This window comes from Apus apus, chromosome 25, assembly GCF_020740795.1.
Source record: "Apus apus isolate bApuApu2 chromosome 25, bApuApu2.pri.cur, whole genome shotgun sequence".
NCBI lineage: Eukaryota > Metazoa > Chordata > Aves > Apodiformes > Apodidae > Apus > Apus apus.
The window spans coordinates 1,778,925-1,800,199 of record NC_067306.1 but is presented as its reverse complement, the minus strand read 5'-3'; the positions used below and the strand labels follow the sequence as shown (position 1 = coordinate 1,800,199).

The 21,275-nt window shown below is 56.9% G+C and overlaps 1 protein-coding gene across 2 annotated transcripts; it reads left to right on the top strand.

Moving 5' to 3' along the window:
• Positions 1 to 1,107: 1,107 nt before the first annotated feature.
• SOCS7 (suppressor of cytokine signaling 7) lies at positions 1,108 to 20,840 on the top strand. 2 transcript variants are annotated; one of them, XM_051640380.1, is made up of 10 exons: positions 1,108 to 2,046; positions 5,883 to 5,947; positions 8,754 to 8,858; positions 9,758 to 9,859; positions 10,509 to 10,639; positions 11,059 to 11,227; positions 13,905 to 14,033; positions 15,666 to 15,801; positions 16,134 to 16,290; positions 16,575 to 20,840. In XM_051640380.1, the coding sequence occupies exons 1-9, from the start codon at positions 1,196 to 1,198 to the stop codon at positions 16,252 to 16,254; spliced, it is 1,809 nt and encodes a 602-aa protein (XP_051496340.1). In that variant the 5' UTR covers positions 1,108 to 1,195; the 3' UTR covers positions 16,255 to 16,290; positions 16,575 to 20,840. The 2 variants fall into 2 exon arrangements, with proteins under 2 accessions (XP_051496340.1, XP_051496339.1); XM_051640379.1 differs by having other exon boundaries at positions 16,134 to 16,294.
• The last annotated feature ends 435 nt before the right edge of the window (positions 20,841 to 21,275 follow it).

Sequence of the window (21,275 nt, the reverse complement as noted above, 5' to 3'; positions counted from 1 at the left end):
CTTTCCTGCGGGCGCTGACCCCCCGTGAGGACGATGCCGCGGACCAGCGCTGCCTGCAGGAGCCAGAGGAGCCGCCACCGCCAAGAGCCCATGGCCGGGGGTCAGCGCAGCCCCCCGCTCCCCTGCGGCCCCGGTGGGCGGCCCGAGGGGGACATGGTGGGCAGGGTCCCCGAGCCTGCTCCGCTCCGCCGGGCCGGACTCTGGCTCTGCCGCCTGTTTTCCTCGCTCGGCGATCCGGGAGCAGACGTCACCCGGCTCCCAAACGTGTTCATCTGCTGGCGCTGCCCGCCGGGAGCCCCCCCGCCCGCCCCCGCGCCCGGGCAGGCAGCGCTGCCGGGCTGCCCCCCGCCCTGAGCCCCGTGAGGACCCCCGCACCCCGGCCCCCTCGGGCTGGCCATGATGCAAGCGCATCCTGATGGGAAACCATGGCAACCGGGCCGGAATTTTCCTCCTGGCATCTCCCTCCCCGCAGCCCCTTCGCAGCCGGGGCCGGGGTGGGGGGAGCAGGTCGCCCGCTGGTTCCCCATATGGTCCCGGGTTTCAGTTCCGCCGTGTCCGACCCCCACGGCCCTGCGATGGATCTGGGGGGGGGCGGGGGGGGGTGGCACGCGCGAGATGTCCCCGTGGGGCTGCGGGTGGCACGGGGGGCCGGTCCCCACGGCAGGACCTGACGCCCACCTTCCCCCCCCCCCCAAAGCTGCGGGGTGATGCCCTGCGTCTCGCGCAGCACCGCCTTGGCCGCAGAGGGGAAACTGAGGCACGGGAGGCCGCTCCGCCCCTCCCTCCGCCTGCAGCGGCGGTGCGTGCCCGCGGCGGGGGGGCGGCCGGTGCCCCCCAGCCCTGCTCTGCAGGGTTCGCAACACGAAGCTGCTCGACGTCCGTGCCTCAGTTTCCCGTCCCCGTCCTGCCCCGGGGGGTGGTCCCTGGGTCCCCCCCCCACCCCCGGCGCTGAGGAGGGGGGCGAGGGGGCGTGGCCTATCGCTGGGCGTGGCCTATATATGGGCGTGGTCTCTTAATGGGCGTGGCTTCTCACACGCGGGGGCGTGGCCAGGAGCGGAAGTGGGGGGGCGTGGCGACGCGCGGCGGCGGCCGCGGAGGAGAGAGGGCGGGGGGCCCGGCCTGGCCCGCTCCGTCCCGCTCCCGGTCCCGGCCCCGGCCCCGGCCCGGCCCGCTGGGCCATGCGGCGGCCGTAGCCATGCAGCGCGCCGAGCTGCGGGACGGGGAGGCGGCCGCCGCGGCCTCCTACCGGGTGCTCAGCCGCCTGCTGGGCTACGGGGCCGGGCCGGAGGCGGGCGCGGCGGGCGGTGCCGGTACCGGCGCGGCGGGCGCTGGGCCGCCGGGCCCCGGAGGCGGGCGGCTGCCGGCGGCGGCGTTACCGGGAGTGGGGACGATGCGGGCCCCGCGGCCGCCGCCGCAGCTGATGGTGTTCCGCAACGCGGCGGAGGGGCGGCCCGGCGAGGAGGGCGGCCCGGCGGCGGGGGGCGGCCCGGCGGGCGGCGGGGAGCTGCTCTGCCCGCGGCACCGCTGCGCCCTGGAGCCCAAAGCGGCGGCGAGGTGGGGAGCCGGGCCTCCGGGCGGGCTGGAGCTGCAGCTGGCGGCCTTGGGGCTGCGGCCCCCCGGGCTGGGCTCGAAGGGGCCGGGGGGCTGCCCCTGCCTCGGGCCGCCGCCCCCCCCCGCCGGGCCCGCCGCCGAGGAGACCAGCGACGCTTTGCTGGTGCTGGAAGCGCTGGAACCCGACGATACCGGGAGCTGCTCCGAGGAGGAGCCGGGATCCCCCGGGCGAGGAGCCGCCCGCCCCGCCGGGAGAGGAGCCAGCGGCCTCGCGCCCCCTCCCGCGGCTCCCGGCGGAGCCGGCCCCGGCGCCAGGAAGGGCTCCTTGAAAATCCGCCTCAGCCGCCTCTTCCGCACCAAGAGCTGCAGCGGCGGCTCCGCCATCGGGGACGCCGCCGCCTCCCCCGGCGGCCGGCGCGGCGGGGAGCTGCCCGCATCCGCCGGGAGCCTGACCGACGTCTGCGGGGGCCGCGGCCGGGAGCAGGAGACGGGCAGGTACGGGGGTGTCCGGGGGGAGAGGCTGCCCCCTGGCTTGGGGGGCTCTGGGGCTGCCCAGCTGTTCTCCGGGGGGGTTTGAGGGTGGGGAGCCCCCAGAGCCGCGGGGGGCACCAAGGAAACCGTGTGTCCTGGGGGGGGAGGTTTGAGCTGGGAACCACGGGGCTCGGGTTTCTCTCGGAGAAGGGTTTCCTGAGGCCTGGGAGCATCACTGGGTGGCTCCCGTGGTGGTGGGTGCCCTCCCGGTGCCCCCGTGGCAGGTCGTGGCCGGGTCGTGTGTTGGGCTGGAGGGACAAATCCTGGGATCTGTTGGTGTGGGACCCTGCGACCCCTTCTCTTCCCCAGCCCTGTTCCGTGGCCTCCTCCAGCCTCGTGCTTCAGCAGAAGACACAAGCTGCTTGACACCAGCTGGGGAGGGAGAGGGGCTGGTCAGGATGGGCCTCCTGTGCTCCACGAGCTGCTTTTTGTGGTATTTCCAGCTGCAGAAGTGAAATTCCTCATGGAGGAGGCAGGGAGAACCTGCCCCAGGTCTGTGCAGCCAGCCCGGGAGCTGCATTAAATGAAGGAGCAGAGCCTGTGTTACAGCTCAGCCCTTTCCCTGTGGGGTGAATTAACCTGGTGCAAGGCTGAAGCCCTGTTGATGGATGAGCAGGAAACTTTCTCCAGGCTCGTTCTGAAGGTGCTGACCTTGGGTCAGGTGTGACCTGCAGCCTTGCCTTGTGCTGCCCGAGCTCTTTGGTAGCCCAAAAGGCAACTGGGCTGCAGCAGAAGCCAAAATTACCTCCCCTTTGAAGCAGAGGGATGGCTTCTGAGATGGGGCTGCCTCAAATCCCAGGTCAGCTCCCAGCTCCGCAGCTTGTTGGGGTGTTTTGAGTCCTCCCTGGAGCTCGTCTGCCCACGAGGAGCTTTTGCTTTCCCCCGTGGGGGTGGTGAAGCCGTTTTACACAACGGCTCCGTTCCCACAAATGACTAAATGGGCCTCAAACGGGGTTGCCTTAATGACAAAACGTTTGGCTAATGGGTTTGTGGTTTATTTGGTCCTTGCTTTTGATGAGAGCGTGGAGTCCTCAGGACCTGCTGGCACTGGGATCAGGCAGTGAAGGGTTGGCAGTTGTCCTGGCATGTCAGGAGCAGAGGACACCCTTGGGCTGCCCGGGGCTTCCCTCTGGTCGGGGAGTTTAATGGTCACCCTGGTGTTCTGGCATCGTGCAGCTAATTAGGCAGCATTTTAACAAAGGTTACTTCAAGGTGCCTGATGCAGCAACTCTGGCGGTTCAGGGACGACTTTGCTGCTTCCAGTTCCAGGCGTCCCCTCCTGCTGACGAGGCTGGATTCTTGGAGTGATGCTTTTTGCTCCCGTGCCGTTGGGATGTGGCTCTGCTCCCAGCTGGCATCTCTCCTGCTGGGAAGCTGTGGGTTGATGGGATGGTCCTTGCTGGCCCTGGAGGTCTGGCTCTTCTTCTCCCAGCAGTAAGGACGAGTGGTTTGGGATGCCGGGATGCCCGTGCTCTCAGGAGGGGCTAGATCCAGTTTAGCTAAGCTGGGCTTGCTGGGAAGTGGCTTCATTCATGGCTCTGCTGTCAAGCTCTTGTTCCTGCTTTGTGAGGGCTGGTGGTGAAGGGGGCAGCTCCCTTGCTCTGCCCCAGCTCTTATCTCATCTGACTCTTTGTTTTTAAACATCCGCAAGCAGCAGAATTCCTGGTATTTGGAGTTGCTGCCCCAGGTTCCCATCGGTCCTGGAGGCCAACGTGGTGCAGCTTTGCCTCCTGCAGCAGTTAGGAAGGAAACCAGCCCCATTATCTAAGATCAATACTTGGATTCTGCTCAGCTGCAAGAAAGTAATTGTGGAGGCACCAACGTGCAGCTCCTCACCCAGGGCCTGGGTGGTGGCAGTTAAAGGTTGTGTGAGAATGAAATGGCCCTTCTTTCTGGGAGCAGTTTGTACTGCAGAGGTGGCTGGAGGGAAAGGGGACAGGGGTGGGCAGTGGTTCTGCAACCAGGTGGGTGCAGGAGGACCTGGGCACTTGCTGCAGGTCGCTTCTGGTTTGGTACCCAAGTCTTGTGAGGGTCTTATTATTATTATTGTGCATAAAGTAGGACATGGTGGGGTGAACCTTGCCTTGGTGTTACCAGGACGGTGCTCTGGGATGAGTGAAGGCAGGGCTCGTGGGGAACTGGCCCTAAACATCCTTATTGCTGGAGTCTGAGGGGTTTCCCAGTTCTGTCTGCACAAATCCATGCAGGATCTGCCCGTAGCATTCCTGAATGGCAACGTCCACCCTTAGCTTTCTCCAGCTCTTCAGGGCTGCACTGACCCAATGCAGCAGCCTTCAGGTACTGGTCACACTTAATTACCTCTCCACGAGTTTCAGTGTCATTTGGGTGCTGCAGAACTTGAGGCAGGAGAAGGAAGCATGGAAGGTGGTGGTTGTGGTGGGGACTGAGTTGGGAAGTGGAAGATTTGGTCCGGGTGAGCTTGCTAGAAATGAGAAGTCTCAGAAATCAGTGGCTGTGAAAACACTGGCAGGAAATGAAGCTGTTTTGGTGGCAGCAAAATGCCAGCAGTGCTCCTCGCTAAGCCGGGTGGGAACAGAGCTGTTGCCATCAGGTGAGTTGGTCTTAGTCCAAAAATGTGTGTGTGCACGGGTGGCTGATAATGGGTGAGTTGTTCTCCTTGGGGGAAACACCCAACCCTCAAGTAGCTGCGAGAGGATTAAAATGAAAACACCTCCAAACATCTTAATGGAGTTTTAAATATTAGGATGATGAGTGTTCTTAGTATTTTTATTTGCAAACTTTAAGAGTATTGGACATTTACTGGCAGCTGTGTGACCCAGAGAGGTGCTTGGACATGAGAAGCATTTGGTGTAAGGTGGGAGTGTGTTCCTGGCACCAGGGAGGTTTCACCTCAACCACAGATTCAAGTCCTCAGGCTGCCATACTCTGTGCCTCAGTTTACCAGCATTTTCTCTGGGGAGGGATTTTTTATAAGAGCATGAAGTGATAGGATGAGGGGGAATGGCTTTAAACTGGAAGTAGAGAGATTTAGGCTGGATATTTGGATGCAATTCTTCCCTGTGAGGGTGGTGAGAGCCTGGCCCAGGCTGCCCAGGGAAGCTGTGGCTGCCCCATCCCTGGCAGTGTTGAAGGGCAGGTTGGATGGGGCTTGGAGCAACCTGGGCTGGTGTGAGGTGTCCCTGCCCGTGCAGGGGGACGGGACTGGAAGGTGCTGGAAGGGGAATGGGTCTGTGTGGGGAGGACACTGGGTGGCCTCAGTGTTGGCATAAAACCACTGGCTGGGAAGGCAAACCTTGGCAGAGCTGTGTTTTTAGCTGTTTCCACCCATCTCATCAGCTCCAGGTGTAGCTCCCCTGCCCCTCACATGCCTCTCAAGCCCAATGTGGAGCTGGTGTCCTCCAGAGAGGTGGCACAGGGGCCCTTGTCACTCCAGGCACAGCCCAGGACCCAACCTGTTTGTCAGAGGCATTTGGCAAGGCCTGACCCAGAGGAACAGCATTGAGGCCTGTTGTGAAACAGCTCCTTGGCTCTGGTTACCAGACGTGCTTGGGGTTTTTCTTTCCAAAGACTTTATTAATTACCTAGTTAGAGATTTGCCTGGTAGCAGGACGGAGACCCAGCTTTACTGGTTGGCTGCCCTACTTAGGCCACAGCACTGCTGCAGGAGCTGGATCAACACGCAGCTCTGGAGCTGCCTCCAGCTTCTGTAGAGGCTGGGGGAGGTTCTCCTGGTTTGAGAAGGTCACAGGCTGTCTTCTTCTGGTGGGATCCACCAAGTCTCCTCATCTACTAACAGCTCCTTCCCTTATTTTCCACAGGAAACACAGACTGACGAGAACTCAAAGTGCCTTTTCCCCGGTTGTGTTCAGCCCCCTCTTCACAGGTAAGGATTGGAAAGATTTCATTTGGTGTTTCATTTGGCTCTGAAACGAGCAGTGTGAGCGTCACGATAGACCCTGAATGTTGCCTCCACGTGCGTGGGAGATCCCTGTGGATTCCCTCTGTCCTCTTTGTCCCCAAACCCTGACCAGGAGGAGCTGCAAAGGACGCGGCTGTCGTGCATCAGCCTCTTGCAATCCTGCCTGTTGAAACACAAGTTCAGGTTGTGCTTTCAGAGGGGAAGGTCTGGGGCTGTTTGGGAACCCCCCTGCAGGGCCAGTGCAGTTGGGTGCTCCCCACCCTGGTTTGAGGGGGGCTGAGACCCAGCCCCACTTCCCACCTGGACCCCACACCAACCTCAGTGGCTCCGCTGCGTGACAGCGACAGGCACCAAAACCCCTTTGGTGGAGCTCTGCCCTCCTCCTCCTTGCATGTCCCCCCCTTTCCCCACCTCCTGCTGGTTTCTGACCTTCCCTTTTCTGCTGCGGGGGGGAAGCTGGCTGGTTTTATAAATGGTGTGAGGGGGAAGTCCTGCCCTGTCCGTGGCTGAGAGCTGTAGTGTAAAAAAACCTCCTTGTCATGGTCATGTGCAGCTGGTGGTGTGGGCTTGTGGTCACCACAGCCCTGGCCACAGGGCTGGGGGCTTCCTGGGGAGAGACCCAAGACTTGCATGAGTAGGAACTGAAGGGCAGCTGTCTTCAGCAGCTGTGTGGGGTTTTACGTGGCTGGTCGGGAAGGTCAGATTGAAAATAAATGGATGTTGGGGCTTATTGCAGGGCAGAGGCTGCCCAGGGGTTTGAGAGCTGGGTGCAGGAGCTGGTGTGTGGTTTCTGTTCCTGAGTGGGGCAAATCCCACTCTGGAGAGCAGTGGGGATGAGCTGAGAACTGGTTTTAGTTGCCCAGAAGTGACTTGTGAGGCAAAGCATTTGGAACTGGAAGCTGCTCCTCTGCTCCTGGCTCTTCTTGTGGCTTCTTCAGCCCTTGCAGAAGTGGAGTCACTTGGGGGCAATTCAGCCCTGGTGCTGCTGCTTCCCTTCTCCATCCCCACATCCCTCTGGTGGCCACAGAATCATAGAATTGTCAGAGTTGGAAGGGACCTCTGGAGATTGTCTAGTCCAGCTCCCCTGCTAATGTGATGTCCTGGTGATGGGGCAGGATGCAGAGGACGTGCTCCTCTCGTGGTGTGATTTGCTTCCTCTGAGTTTTAGGTGCATTTGTTTAGCAAATCAAGGCTGGTGAAAGCAAAAGCTGCTTCTGCTGCTTTGTCAGCTGCTGGTAGGGGAAGCTGTGAGTATAAAAACTGTAATTCTGCCTGCTGGTGATGGGAGTACCTGAGGTGTGTGCAGAGCTGCTCTTCTTCTGAAGAAGCTACAGAGGAGAGCCTGGAGTTGGCAAGTTTTTGCTTGAAATTTGGGAGGTTGGTTTGATCAATTGTTGGTTTATCCTATTAACTATTTTTAAAGTTGCTTATGTCAATTTTTGCCAGTTGATGGAAGGGCAGCCAGTGCCCTCTCATAGGAACTTTCCCTTTGCAGAAGACCTTTGAAGTGTCCCCAGAGTGAATGTCTGGAGTTAAATGGCTTTGTTTTGTCATTGACTTCTCCAGTCTCACTCACCTGAGGACTCAGTTTCTTTACCAGCTGCTGTAGAGAGGATTTTCTGGGACAGGGACCACCAGAACAGGACAGAATTCAGATGTCTGGCCCAACTTGCATGGTTGGGAAGGATATGAGAGCTGAATTCCTGCAACCCCCTCTTACTTTGTTTGCAGCAGATGAATGCAGCCCAGCCACTTTATTTTTAGGGTGTGGAAATAAAAGTGGCTGCCTGTGTGTGTGCTCACACCCATAAATCCCCCAGGGAGAAGGTACCTCAGATAATAACCAACCCCAAATACCAATTTTGACATCACTTATTATTAGACAGGGCTTTTTAAAAGCAGAAGGGGAAGCTGAGTCAATATTGTCCCTTGTAATGCACAGTAGGGACATTGTCAGGTGTTTACCAAGAGGTGGGTGATGCTGGGTATGGTTTCTGGAGCAGAACAGGAGTTCCCTGCCCACAGGAACTGAAATCTGAGGCAGCCGGATTTCATTGTCCTTGAGACCACGGCTCAGGTGCTCAGGCTGGTTTGGTTTGTGTGCTGGTGACACCACTTTGGGTCTCACTTTGGGATTTTGGTGTTTTCCATTTGACTCAGCCCTGTACTGAGGCTGATGCTTTGACCTTGATCTGGTGGCTTCATTTCCCTCCCGTGATTTCAGATTCATTTTAAGCTTTTGTGGTTTAAAGTGAAGACACTCTAGTTTGTGTCATGATTTTCCCCAGGCAGCATCCTGGGTACTTTAGGCCTCAGTGAATTCCAGTTATTGAATATCAAAGCCTGTCCAGCTCCCTTTTATTAATTTTCAGAGCTGATACCCTCGTGGCTTTAGGGGCAAGAGGTGTTTGATCATCCAAGGCTTTGGGAGGCAAACTCAGACTGGCATGAACAAGAGTGTTATCCCAGATGTGACCTCAGGGATGAAAAGGTCTCTTGGTGCCTTCTCCTCACATCCTGGAGCTGAACTTGGGGCTCAGGCACACGTGCTGGTGTTGTTCCCTGCTGCCTGACCCTTTGGGCTGTGTTAGCAGAGCTGGTTGTTGTCTCAAAACGGGTGTGGCAGGAAATTTGATTAGAAACCAGCTGATTAAATGGTCCTCCAAGCCCTGCAGAGGTTACTGCCCCTTCCCCTCTCCCCCTGGCTTCCTGTGCTTGGCTTGCCCTGGTGAAGGTGCCACACTAACAGTCTTGCTCCACCAACCTCCAGGTGAAACGGTGTCACTGGTGGACGTGGACATCTCTCAGCGAGGCCTGACCTCCCCTCAGCCTCCAACTCCTCCACCCCCTCCACGAAGAAGCCTCAGCCTGCTCGGTATGATCCTGGAGAGCATCCCTGGCCCTGCATCCCCTGGGAGCATTGGAACTGCCCTGGTAGGGGTGGAGGAGCAGTGTCCCAAGGGTCCCCAGCAGAGGGTTTCTTGCTGTTCTTTGGAGGCTTCAGCATTTCTCTTAGATCAGCCAGGAGGGGAGGGTGGTGCTGGAGCAGCACGAGGTGGGATGTGACGTGCTGGTTTCCTGGTGATTCTGCTGCCTTGGGGAGCTCCCCCTTCCTGCCCATGGCCCAGTCAGGCCAGTTCCCTTCTCTGCTCTCTGGTTGGTGGCAGTGGAGCCCAGTGTAGCTGCCATGTCCTCCTCTGGAGGAGGCTCCTCAGGGCAGGAGCTGCTTTAGGATGGGTAAAGTCAGCCTGAGCAGCACCTTAACCTGCAGATCCCGTGTGCTGGGGCTGTGGAATCTCCTCTAACATCCTGTCTGGTGCTGCCAGCTGCATGTGAGGAGCTTACTGGGCTGGAAATGGGACTGCTTGGCTTGAGGAGTGTGAGTGTGTGTGTGTGTGTGAGTGTGAGTGTGTGTGTGGCTCTGAGCTGGAGCGCCCGGAGCAGCTGCCTGAGGAGGCTGATGTGCTACTGGTGGGAACCATACAATCATGGAGTCACAAACTGGTTTGGGTTGGAAGGGACCTTCAAGATCACTTAGATCCAACCCCCCTGCATGGGCAGGGACACCTCCCACCAGCCCAGGTTGCTCCAAGCCCCATCCAACCTGCCCTTGAACATTTCAAGGGGCAGCCACAGCTTCCCTGGAAGCTCCATCTCCTGTTCTTCAGGCAGTGCCCAGTGCCAGCTCCTCAGGCCATGTTTCCAGGTGCTCTCCAGCACTGGGCTCACTGCTCTCCTGTTTCCTGAATCTCTCTTCCCTCTGTTCTCTCCTAGATGACATCAGTGGGACGCTGCCTGCATCTGTCCTAGTGGGTCCAATGGGCTCTTCCCTGCAGTCCTTCCCTCTGCCTCCACCTCCTCCACCCCATGCCCCAGGTCAGCTTAGCTTCAGCAGCACAGCTCAGGCTTTTCCCTTCAGGGACCTGGACTTTGGGGGATTTCTTGGTAAACCTTGGTGCTGTGCCTCCTCAGGCACTGCTGTGCCACGGCCCTGGTGTTCGGGTGATGCGGTGTCGTTGCTCACGGTGGTTTTGCTGAAGCTGGTGGTTGCACCAGCTGTGTCCTCAATCCAGCAGCTCCCATTTTACTTGGTTCCTCCTGGGTTCAGCAGCTCAGCAGCCCCAGGTGCTGTGTTGGTGGGTGTCAGAAAGGGGCTGTGGGAGCAGGAGCCCTGGCCGTGCCCCCCAGCTGAACCAGGGGCTTCCCTCTGCGTTCACCCTCTTGTTTGCAGTTTCCTTCAGCACCCAAAGGGCTTTCAGGCTGTGTCCCCATTCCTCTCAGCCTGTCCCACCTGGCCCTGCCCTTGCCCTCCCTTGAGCTGAGGGAAGAGCAGGTGAAGTCACCGAGTTGGTCGCCTTGGCAGAGGCGGGCGGTGACGCCGCCGTGTCCTCCCCCAGGACCTTGTCCTCCCACTGCTCAGCCCAGCCCCTCCACGCTCTGCCCTGACCCCAGGGGGATGGGGTGGCTTCTCCTTGGGGTGAGCTCCTCGTGGTGACCACGGCCTGGGCTGTCTGTCCCTCTGCAGATGCCTTCCCACGGATTGTCCCCCTGCGGCCCCCGGAGGCGATGCCTGGGCAGCCCACCCCCCCCCTCCAGTGCCCTCTCTACCGCCCGGACTCCAGCAGCTTTGCAGCCAGCTTGAGAGAGCTGGAGAAGGTAACCAGAATGTGGAGGGGGGTGGTGGCAACCAGAGGGAGAAAGCTGTGGGTTTGGGCTCTGGTTTTTGGGGACTGATCATCCTGGTTTTGGACTTGGGAGCATGAGATAAGGACAGGACTGAAAAAACCCTCCAGTGAGGTCTCTGAGTCTAGAAAAGCATTTTGTTGTGCACGGGAGGGGTATCAAGGTCTCATCTGTTCTTTTGCTGCTTCTGGCTGGTAAGGGATGTGATGATGTGCTCTCACCCAGGAGCAATGAGTCCCAACCATCCATATTCCAGGGTGGACACATCCTGACCCTTCCATGTTGGCATTGAAGGGGAATTACCAACAAGAGCAACTTGTGTCGTGTTTGGCTGCAGATAAAAATCTTTCTTGCTAGCATCTGCTGACCTTCTGGCTGTCTCTTTTTCCTAGTGCGGGTGGTACTGGGGGCCCATGAACTGGGAGGATGCAGAGATGAAGCTGAAGGGGAAGCCAGATGGATCCTTTCTGGTCCGAGACAGCTCTGACCCCCGTTACATCCTGAGCCTCAGCTTTCGGTCTCAGGGCATCACCCACCACACCAGGATGGAGCACTACAGAGGTGAGAGCCACGGGAGGTTCTGGGGACACTGGAGACCTGTGGCTGGGGACCAGCCTGGTCACAAGGTGCCAGGACAGTGCTCTGGGCACAGGGCTGGCAGGAGAGGGGGCAGCAGCAGCAAAGTGTCCTCACTCTTGTGCTGAGGTTCTGCAAGAAGCTTTAGAAATTGCATCTGACTTGGCTTCTCGTGCCTCAGGCAGTGACTCTCCTTACAGCTCTGACAAAACTGGGGAGTACAGGAGTTCCCTGTGCGTGGCCTCAGGCCTTGCTTTGGAAAGCTGGACCCAAAAATGATGGTGGCCCAAGGTCTGTGGGACCCCATGTCACTGAGCTGTGACCTACAGCAGAGCCACCATTTGCAGCTGCCAGTGCTTCCCAAAACAAAGCCCATTTCCCTGTGAAAGATAAAGAGATCTCTTGACGTCCTGGCTTGTCACCTTGCCTTGCTGTCCCCCTGCCCAAGGGGTGCTCAGCAGTATCTTCAACCCCACTACAATGGGTTTTTACTTGGGGAATTCCTGGGGCACCACTCATGCCCTTCCTGCAGCGTGGGGCTGCTGCTCACCTCCCCCACACCCTCTGCTCACCCTCACCCCTGGTTTTCTGTACCAAACCCTTGCAGAGCTGCTGTCCTCAGGCCAGCAAAATGCCCCAGAGGCTCAAGGCACAGAGGAAGGTGCCCTGGAACCAGTGGACAAGCTCTAGTGACAGCCTTGTCATTATTTGGGGCAGCAAATAATGGGTTCAGAGGCTGCCCCTGACCTGCTGCAGAAGGCAGGGCTTTCCAACCTTGCAGAGCAAAGCTCATCTTTGTCTCCTCTTTGCCCTTGTCCCAGGGCTGGCCCTCTTGTCTTCCTCCACCTCTGCCAGTGGAACCTGGCAGCACATCTGTTCCTGAGCCCCTCTGGTGGAAAGATGCCCCAGGATTGATTTAGAGCTGGTTCCCCTGACCTTGCTGTACGGAGGAAGGATTTTCATCCCTCTGTCCTTCCACTGCAAGAAGCTCCTGCAGGTGGAGGGGGTCTGAGGCTGCCTGTGCAGTGGAAAATTCTTCCTAACTGAGTTTTGGAACAAGCTTCTCTTGCTGCTGGTCCAGTTTCTTATTTTGAGGCTGGGATACATCCATTCTCGGAGCTTCCTTAGCCAGGAGTCCTTCCCTTTCCTCCATCTGTCCTCCTCACTGCTTGGATGGAGGTGGGTGCTTCCCTGTGGGCTCCCATCAAGATGTGGTTCCTGGGTGCAGGGCCTGGCTCTGCCTCAGCAGCCCTGGGACTCCCCAGGACTGATGATCCTTGTGCTGAATGTCCTGCAGCACCACAAGAAACTGCAGAGCTGAGCACTCTGAGAAACCAATGAAGGTGACAAATGGTGAGGCTGAGGGGGGGGGTGTGGCAGAGAGAAGTGCTTGACCTTCAGGTTTCAGGTAGATGAGAGGAAGAACCCAAAATTTCTTTGTCCTGTTTTAGGCAGGCTGGGGGAGCTGGTGTTGGTGCTTTGCCCTGTGCATCTACTGCCCACTTCAAAGGGCTCCTTCACCTCTGAGATCCCCAACAAGAGTGACTTATTTTTGTCCTTGCTGATCCTGGATCTTCAGCAGGTGCTAACCCAGGTGGTTGCTCCCAAACTGGTCCATGGCAGGGGGGACAGGCTTTTGGTGGGTTTTTTCCCCAATAAAGCTCACCTTTTGGTGCAAGGAAGGGGTGTCTGGTTGCAGCACAAAGAGATTGTGAGACTGGTCTGACTTGAGGCTTAAATTTAACCTATTTAGAGACCTGTGGACAGCCCAGGGGTTCTGCTTTCCCTGGGCTGCCTGTCTCCAGTTTCACTGTTTACTTGACAGTAATTTGAATTAAGGTGTTGGAGCTGGCAAGAACATGAAGCTGCTCCCTGCCTGCTCTGAAAGAAGTGATCCTTGCCAGCTGCAGGGCTGGCACAGGAGGAGTTCAGCCTCTGGATCATCCCTCTTTGCTGCCTTTCTGTGGGAGTGCTGGTGGTGGGATAGTGCAGAGGAGCAGGGGCTTCTGCTGGTGCTCTATCTGAGCAGGTTTGAGATCCAGCAGTGGTTTCAGGCTGTGTGCAAGTGCAGGCAAGTGTGACTAGTGGCCATGCTCGGGTTACAGTGGTCTTGTCATGTCTTTGTGTATCCTCAGCTCTTGCAGATCTGGTTCCAGTGGAACAGGGTCCTTCCAAGCTGGTGACACTGGTGTTTCCTCTTAGTGCTCTGTCATGTCCCAGCTCCCTGAGAATAGTCACCCAGGAGCATTCACCTGGTCTTTGAGAACATCAGACTTGAGACTAAATGTCTCCTCTTGCACCAGTGCTCCTACAGTCACAGGAACCACAGACTGGTTTGGGTTGGAGGGACCTAAAAGATCATCTAGATCCAACCCCCTGCATGGGCAGGGACACCTCCCACCAGCCCAGGCTGCTCCAAGCCCCATCCAACCTGCCCTTCAACACTGCCAGGGATGGGGCAGCCACAGCTTCCCTGGGCAACCTGGGCCAGGCTCTCACCCCCCTCACAGGGAAGAATTTCCTCCTCAGATTTCATCTCAATGTCCCTTCTTTGAGCTTGAAACCCTTGCCCCTGTCCTGTCCCTCCCTGCCCTTGTCCAAAGTCCCTCCCCAGCTTTCCTGTAGCCTTGTATTATATCTATATTTTCTGTTCTGTTGGAAGGGACCTTCAGCTTGTGGTGCCACCCCAAGTTTGAGGACCGCTGCCAGTCTGTGGTGGAGTTCATCAAGAGAGCCATCATGCACTCCAAGAACGGGAAGTTTCTCTACTTCCTCCGATCCAGGGTTCCTGGTGAGTCCCACCCCCAGCCTGGGGGGTGTTGTGCTCTCTGATCAGCTGCTGCTCTTCCCTCCTCAGGGTTCCCGGCAGGGTCCCAGCCCAGATCTGTTCAGTGTTGCCCTCTGCTGTAATAACTGGAAAACTGATTTAGAGCAGGGTCCCGTTCTGGGGAGGAGGGGGATGTAAAGCTGGTTTTGGAATGGACCCAGCCTTCAAAATATCCTTTCCACTGCAAGATACCTCAAATTCCTGTTCCTGAAATCCCTTCCCCTCCAGAATGGGGCTTTGAGGGCTTAAAACTCCAGGCAAATATCTTAGGAAGGGCTTGCTCCAGAAAAATATCCTTGAAAAAGAAAATATACCCCCTAAATGGTGCTGTGCACCTGCTGAGGAGTTGCTGGCTGCCTGGTGTCCCTCAGAGCCACCAGCCAGCCCTGCTGCTGCCTCTGGGTCCTGCAGCTCCCCTCTGGGTGCAGCCTTGGACCTTGGGTGCCTTGATCCTTGGAGAACAAGAGTCCCACCCTGCTGCCTGATCTTTAGGGGGAGAGTAGTGAGGATCCACATCTCCCTGGGTGCTGGTTAGTGCTGTTCTCCTGTGCTCGGGGGAAGGGGCTGTTCCCAGCTCCTGTGTGGCTAGCAGAGTGCTGGCTGCTGGCCCTGGGGCATGTGGCTAGCAAAGAGTGGAGCTGGTGCTGCCTCCCCATCCTCGCTGGCTGAGCTCCCAGAGGCTAATTCCTTTTTGGTAGGAGAAGGAGGAGGGGGAGAGAATCCAGCCTTCAATCGCTCGCTGTTCTTTGCTCTCTGAAAAGCTGGCTGGCAGCTTCCTGAGCTGCCTGGAGCAGTTCTGAGCCCATCTTAGTGTGAAGAGCTTTCCCTTTTCTCCTTTCACTCCGTTGCCCTCAGACACAAGCCAGCAGGAGGGGGTTAGAGTATAACTAGCTTTGAATCCTGCTGTAAAGACAGATAAAACCTTGTGCTGTGAATGAACCCAGCTCCTGAAGATCCTTCCTGGTGCTCCTGTTCTGTGGGCTCCATTGTTGCTCTTAACTTTGGGGGAGGAGGAGGTTTTGGGGTGGGAGGGTGTTTGGATGTCTGTGCTCTCAGCCCTGCCAGGCTGTTCCTGGCGTGGGGAGCTGCTTGGGTGGAGCTGCCACCACCTCTGCCTCTGTGCCCAGCCTCGTGACCCTAAGAATGAGCAGCTCTGGCACAGCCTGAGCTGACCAAATCCCCCCCCTGGTTTTTAATGCCTGGCTGGAGCTATCTAAAGGGTTGTGCAGAGCAAAGCCTGTGCTGCCTGCCCTCTCCTTTGCCTTTCTCCTGCCTCCTTTCTGTTGCTTCTCTGCATCAAGTGGTGCTTCATCTGCTAGTCCAGGGGGAAGGGGGTGGTTAGCAGCTTGCTGTGCCCTGGGATCTGCTTTTCCACAGCCACCCTGTGCCAGCAGAGCTGTTGTTGCCTGGTGAGGAAGACTGGGGACATTTTGCAGCCCAAGGGGCATCACTGGGGAAGGTTTGGCTCTCCTGATCCCAAGTGACTCCGGAGCAATGGGCTCCTGGGGGGTCTGCGGTGGGACACGGCCCTGCCCAGAGCTCCAGGGGTTCCTGTCTAACATACCACTTGTTCTCCAATGTTGTTTCTTTCCCAAGGTCTCCCACCAACACCTGTGCAGCTCCTGTACCCAGTCTCCAGGTTCAGCAATGTCAAATCCCTCCAGCACCTTTGCCGCTTCCGGATCAGGCAGCTGGTCCGGATCGACCACATCCCCGAGCTCCCGCTGCCCAAGTGAGTCTCAAGGACTGGCCTGGGGACAAGTCCTCCTGGTTTCCACCCTGACCCTCCCTGCAGCAGGCAGTGAGAAGGTGTCTGTGTCTGCAGCCGGGGCTCTGGGCAGGAGCAGTTGACTCCTTCAGCCTTGGGGCAGCCAGAGGAACATCCTGGGGTGTGCAGGGATGTGGGGGGGTGAGCAGCTGAGTGAGGAGTTACCTGCTGCTCTCACAGCCTTGGGGTCCCAGCTGCTGGAGGTTGGAGGGCTGGGGGAGAAGTGCTGGTGATCCTTTCTGGAGGTTGGTGTGTCTGTGTCTCAGGGTTAAAGCTTCTGCCCCTTCCACCCCCAGGCCCCTGATCTCCTACATCCGCAAGTTCTACTACTACGACCCGCAGGAGGAGGTTTACCTGTCGCTGAAGGAAGCTCAGCTCATCTCCAAACAGAAGCAGGAGACAGAGTCCTCCACGTAGCCCGGCTGCCCTGCTGCCTTGTCGCTGTCACTGATGGTAGGTGAGTGCTGCTGGTCCCTCCCAGCCCGGGCTCACACCTAAATCCCTCCCTTTTTGCAAAGGAAACACCCAAACCCTCCCAAAACAAAGTCCTGGCTCTTCCTTCCCCAGCTTTCCCTGCCGAAGGGACCAGTTTGCTGCTGCTTTCTCATGCACCTCTGTGCCCACACAAGCCTTGTGCTCACCCTCCTTCCAACCCACCTACTGGTCTGGGGCAGGTCCTGCTGCGTCCTAGGGGGCTGGTTCATCCCTCTCCCCTCTCTCTTTCCCACTCCCCCCAGGAATGTGGTTGTCACCACCCTGCAGCCCCGGGAAGGAGGCGCCAGTGGAGCCGGCTCAGCAGCTGCTGCTCCAGCTCTTTTGTCCGGAGAAGAGGGATCAGGGCTCCTGGGAAGCACAGCAGAGTGGGAACAAGAGCCTCAGCTCCTGCCTGAGGGAGAAGGGTCCTGGAGACAGCTGAGCCCAGCTCGGGGACTCCTTGTGGAACAAAGAATGTCATGGCACTAGTTACTGGTTTTTGAAAGTTTTATTTTTGATGTTGTCTTTTTTTGGTTGTTGTTTTTCCTTTGGAATTTTCAGCATGAGAAATACTGTCTTATGAGCAGCTGAGTTTTATTATCCTCCCTTGGAAACCTCAAGGTGGGGGGAGAGAGAGAGAAGGGGACTCTCTAGGAAGATCATCTGCTCCAGGAGTTAAGGCAAGACTGTTCTTTGGTTCCCCCCCCGAGAGGTGGTGCAGCTGATGAGCTGCTTGGAGACAGACTGAGCCAGAAGGATGTGCAGCCACATGGAATAACCTCTGGAGCTGCTCCTCTTTCTGGGATTTGGGAGAAGAGGGCCAAACCCAGCCCTGGGCAGCTGAGCTTTGCAGCTGGATTTGCAGGGTGGTCCTGTGTGCTTTTAAGTAGGGCCCAAGGAAGGAAGAGTGTGGGAACCACTTGGATGTCCTGGAGCCAAAGGGAATGGTTGATACTTCTCTGAGGAGGCAACATTCCCCCAGCAAACACTGGAAGACTTTGCTGAACCCCCAGGATGGGTAGAAGGAAGGTGGGTGGCAAAGCTGCTGTCATCACTGTTGCCACAGTCCAAAGGTACTTGCCATGGTGGTCTCAGCCTCACAGGACCCTGGGACATGCACTTTTAGCCTTTGGCTGTCTCCAGAAGCTGTGAAGGAAGGAAGTGTCTTTCTGGTGAGCTGTGAAGGAACTTGGAGCTGCCAGGACATTGAGCATCATCTCTGGGGTGACTCAGAGCAAGAGGCAAGAACTGAGGGTTCTCCTGGAGCAGCATCTGATCTCTGTGAGCTTCCCTGCTGCTTCCTCCTCTCTCCAGGAATGTCCATGGAACCACAGCAACTCAGAAACTGGGAAGCCCAGAGAGGTGGTGGCTCTTGCTGTGTTCCTGGGCTTGGCACTGTCTGAAAGACCCCCTTGACCCCTTCAGATCCCAGGCTGCTTGTTTCATCCACTGCAGCAAAGAGTTTGCATTTCATGGTGAAGTTTGTTGGCCCAAAGTGATGCTGAGAAGTCTGGAGAAGCATCTTTCCTGCTGTATTTAAATGAGGAGGTTCCTGTGCCCTCAGCCCAAAGTGAAGGAATCGCTCCAGCAGCCCGAGCTGAAGGAATTGCTCCATCCTGCAACAGTCTGCTCTGAAAACATGATGGGTTTGTGTGTGGTCCAGGTCCCTGGATCTGGACTGGGAGCCCTGGGAGCTGGCTGTGGTCACTCAGGAGCTGCTGGGCCCTTGGTCTTGCCCTGCAGAATCATCCACGTCCTTGAATGAGGCACAGTTGTGTGGATCTTAAAGCAGCCTGGAAAAATACTGCTTGTCTGCCAAGTGTTGCTGTGGAGGGTGCTGACAAATCCTGCCCTCCCTCAGCTCTGGCCTCACTTTTGGTCTTGGAGAAAAAAAATATGTGGTGGTTTTTCTTTTTTTTTCTTCTTCTTTTTTTTTTTTTTTAAAAAAAAAAAAGGTTTGGCTTCCAGATGAAACTAATAACTGAGCTTCAAAATGTGTAGAAATACCTCATGGGACACTACTGACTGTCACAGTGGCTGTCAGGGCAGTGGAGCTGCCCCAGGGTGTGCTGAGCAGCATCTCCTGACCCCTGGTGAAATGGGAGCTGATCCATCCACAGCCACCCTGTCCCCTCCAGCTGGGGACAGGCCCTTGTCCCCCCCCAGCCACCTCCACTGCCCTTGGCCATAGACCCTCCCCTGGCTCACACCAGGTTATCAGGAGCCTGCAGATGAATGCAGCTGCTTGGAGCAGAACACGGGGCACGTGGGGCCACCATCAGGGGGGAAATATCTGTGCTTGAGCAGGTGAGACTCAAATATCCACCCGGCTGGCCTGGCTGCAGTTTGGCTGTCCTTGTGCTGAGGAGTTGAATCTTCTGACTTACCCATATGCTGGAAGGGAAGAACAGTCTTCCCAAGAGCCTGGTCTGGTGCCTGAAGTGTCCAAGTCTGTGCCAGCAAAGGACAGTGCCCAGGGCATGTGTCTCCTGTCCAGCTTGTCTCCAAAATGAGACCCTGGAGCCAAGGATAGGGCAGCAGGGGCTGGTGGGTGTGGATGGGGCTGTGGGGAGCTGGGAGTTGGGTCCTGCCCGAGCTGGGGAGAAGCTGGTCCTCTCCCTGGTGTGATGGTAGTGACAGTGTTGTCACTCCTCCTCTCCCTGTTCTGGGCTGGAGAGACACAGCTTGGGTTTGGGAAGGGAAAGCAGCAGAGCAGGGAAAACTGGGAATGAGTGTGGAGCCCATCCTGCTGGAGCTGGGCTGGCCTGGTGGGGAGAAGGCACAGCCCTGCTCTGTGGTGGGTCAGGAGAGCCCTGTCCTGCTCTGCTCCTTCCTCTGTCCCTCTGGGGACCCCCCTGAGCTCCCCATGAAGGTGACCAAGGTGTCTCTGTGGCTCTCAGAGCTGCTGAAGCAGCAGCCAGGCTTTAGGGGCAATACTTGAATTCCATGTGTCCTGTCACTGTCCTGGGAAGGGTTTCTCCCAGCAGCCTGACCAGTGCATCTGCCATTCCTTGTCCCCTGTGCATGGTGGGAGGCTAAAGGGGAGGCTAGCAAGGCTTGGGGGTCTGTCTGTGGCAGCTGAAATGAGGGAGGGAATTTGCTGGGGCTGGTGGGACACCAGCCTGTTGCTCTGAGGTTCTCAGTGTTGGCTGGAGCTCCACAAGAGCTCCCCTTGTTGATCTGCACCCCCAGGAGCAGCAGGGTGGGCTCTGGCATGAAGGTGGCAGATGCTCTTCAACCTTCCCAGGGCCTTGCTCCACCTCTCCTTGCTCCAAGACAGGCAGGGGAGCTGGAGTGTGGTCAGTGCCTGTGGCCAGCAGCCCTGGAGAAGAGCCCAAGGTCAAGTGTAGTTAACAGCCTTCTCCTGAAATCCATTAAAAACAAAGCTGTTCCTGGAGTTCCTTCACATCTAGGTGGGAGGGGAGGGAGGACTTGGGTCTGTTTGGGCATGGAAAAGATCCAGAGCTTTTGTTTGAAGGCTGGATGTGAAGGGAGTGATCTGTGCCTGGGGGTGTGATGGTCTCTGTGGACACAGGTGGCTCCATAGATCCCCATCCCAGTTTGGGGAGGAACACCTGGTGGTTGTGTCCTGCCAGGAATGGTTCTGGAGGTTGGTTCTGGAGGGTGCTCTCATCTGCTGATCTGGGAGAAATTTTTACAGCCTCCTTTGTCCAACCTTGAGTTCTGCTGGGGTTGTCCTTGTCCTGCCTCTGTCAGGGGCCCGAGGCAGATGAGCAATGAAATGGACCATAAAAAACTACCGAAGTGTGGAAAGTGCCCACTGGAAAAGCTTTTTCAGCTGGAGATGGTGTTTTTTTTCAGCTGGATGAGTGCAGCCTCCACCCGTGGTTCTTGTCCCTGGTTACTGGGCTGATTTTACCCTTCAAATAGACCATTTTTAGGTCTTTTGGGACCCTGACACCCACCCGAGCCCCCTCGGCTTTCAGGGATGGAGGGATTTATTTACCCATGTCCCTGTGCTCCCTTGCTCCTCATCCAGAGTCTTCCAGGTGAGATGGGGCAGGTGGGACCCCACACACACCCTGGGCTAACGGGGTCCTGCTGGTGCTGCCTCCAATTGTGCCTCTGGCTGAAAAGCACAAATGGTGCCCCAAAATGCCACCAGTTCCCTCCCAGTGCCCCCACCCCACACAAGCTGACCCCCACCCACTCAGGCCTTTCCTCCTACAATGGCTGGTGGGCAGTGGGTGACTCTGGGTGGGTGACACTTGCCTTTGGAGCAGGAATGAGCAGATGTGCAGGACCTCGTGCTGCTCTTCACCAGGACTGTCCAACCACCCTTTGGTAAAAATGCAGCTTTGCTTAATTTTATCTTTTTTTTTTTTTCCCCTTTTTTTCCTTTTTTTTGGTGTGTGCTTAATTTATTCAAATAGTTGCTGTATAATTTATTTTCATAAGCTATATATATAGAGAGAAAAAATGTTACTAAATGGTAAGAACAGACTTGCAGGCCAATCTTTCAGAAGAAAACTAAGAAAATGTTTTTGATATAAATGGTAACGAATGCACTTTTGGGTGTGTTTGGTTATTTTTGGGGGTGGGGAGGGGGAGCCTGGCTGTACCTGTGGGTTTGTCTGTATATATTGTATTCATAGGCATGTTTGGCCTCTCGTGTGGAGACATTAGTAACTTGCTGCAGGGCCTGTGGGGGAAGCTGGTGTGAAGTTCCCAGGGTTTGGTTTGGTTTTTTGGTGTGTTGTTTTGGTTTGGGTTTTTTTTTTGGGGGGGGTGTTTATTTTTATTTTGGGAAGTTGGCAGTGAAGGAACTGACTTCTGTGTTTGTAACTCATTTCTACCGTCGTTTATGACTTGATTTTGGTTTGATGGTTTGGTTTTGGTTTGGGTTTTTTTTGGTTGGGGGGGTGGGAAGGGGAGAGAAGAAGGGGTTTGAAATAAAAGAATTGGAAATCGTTTCATGTGTTGTCTTGGGTCCTGAGCCACTG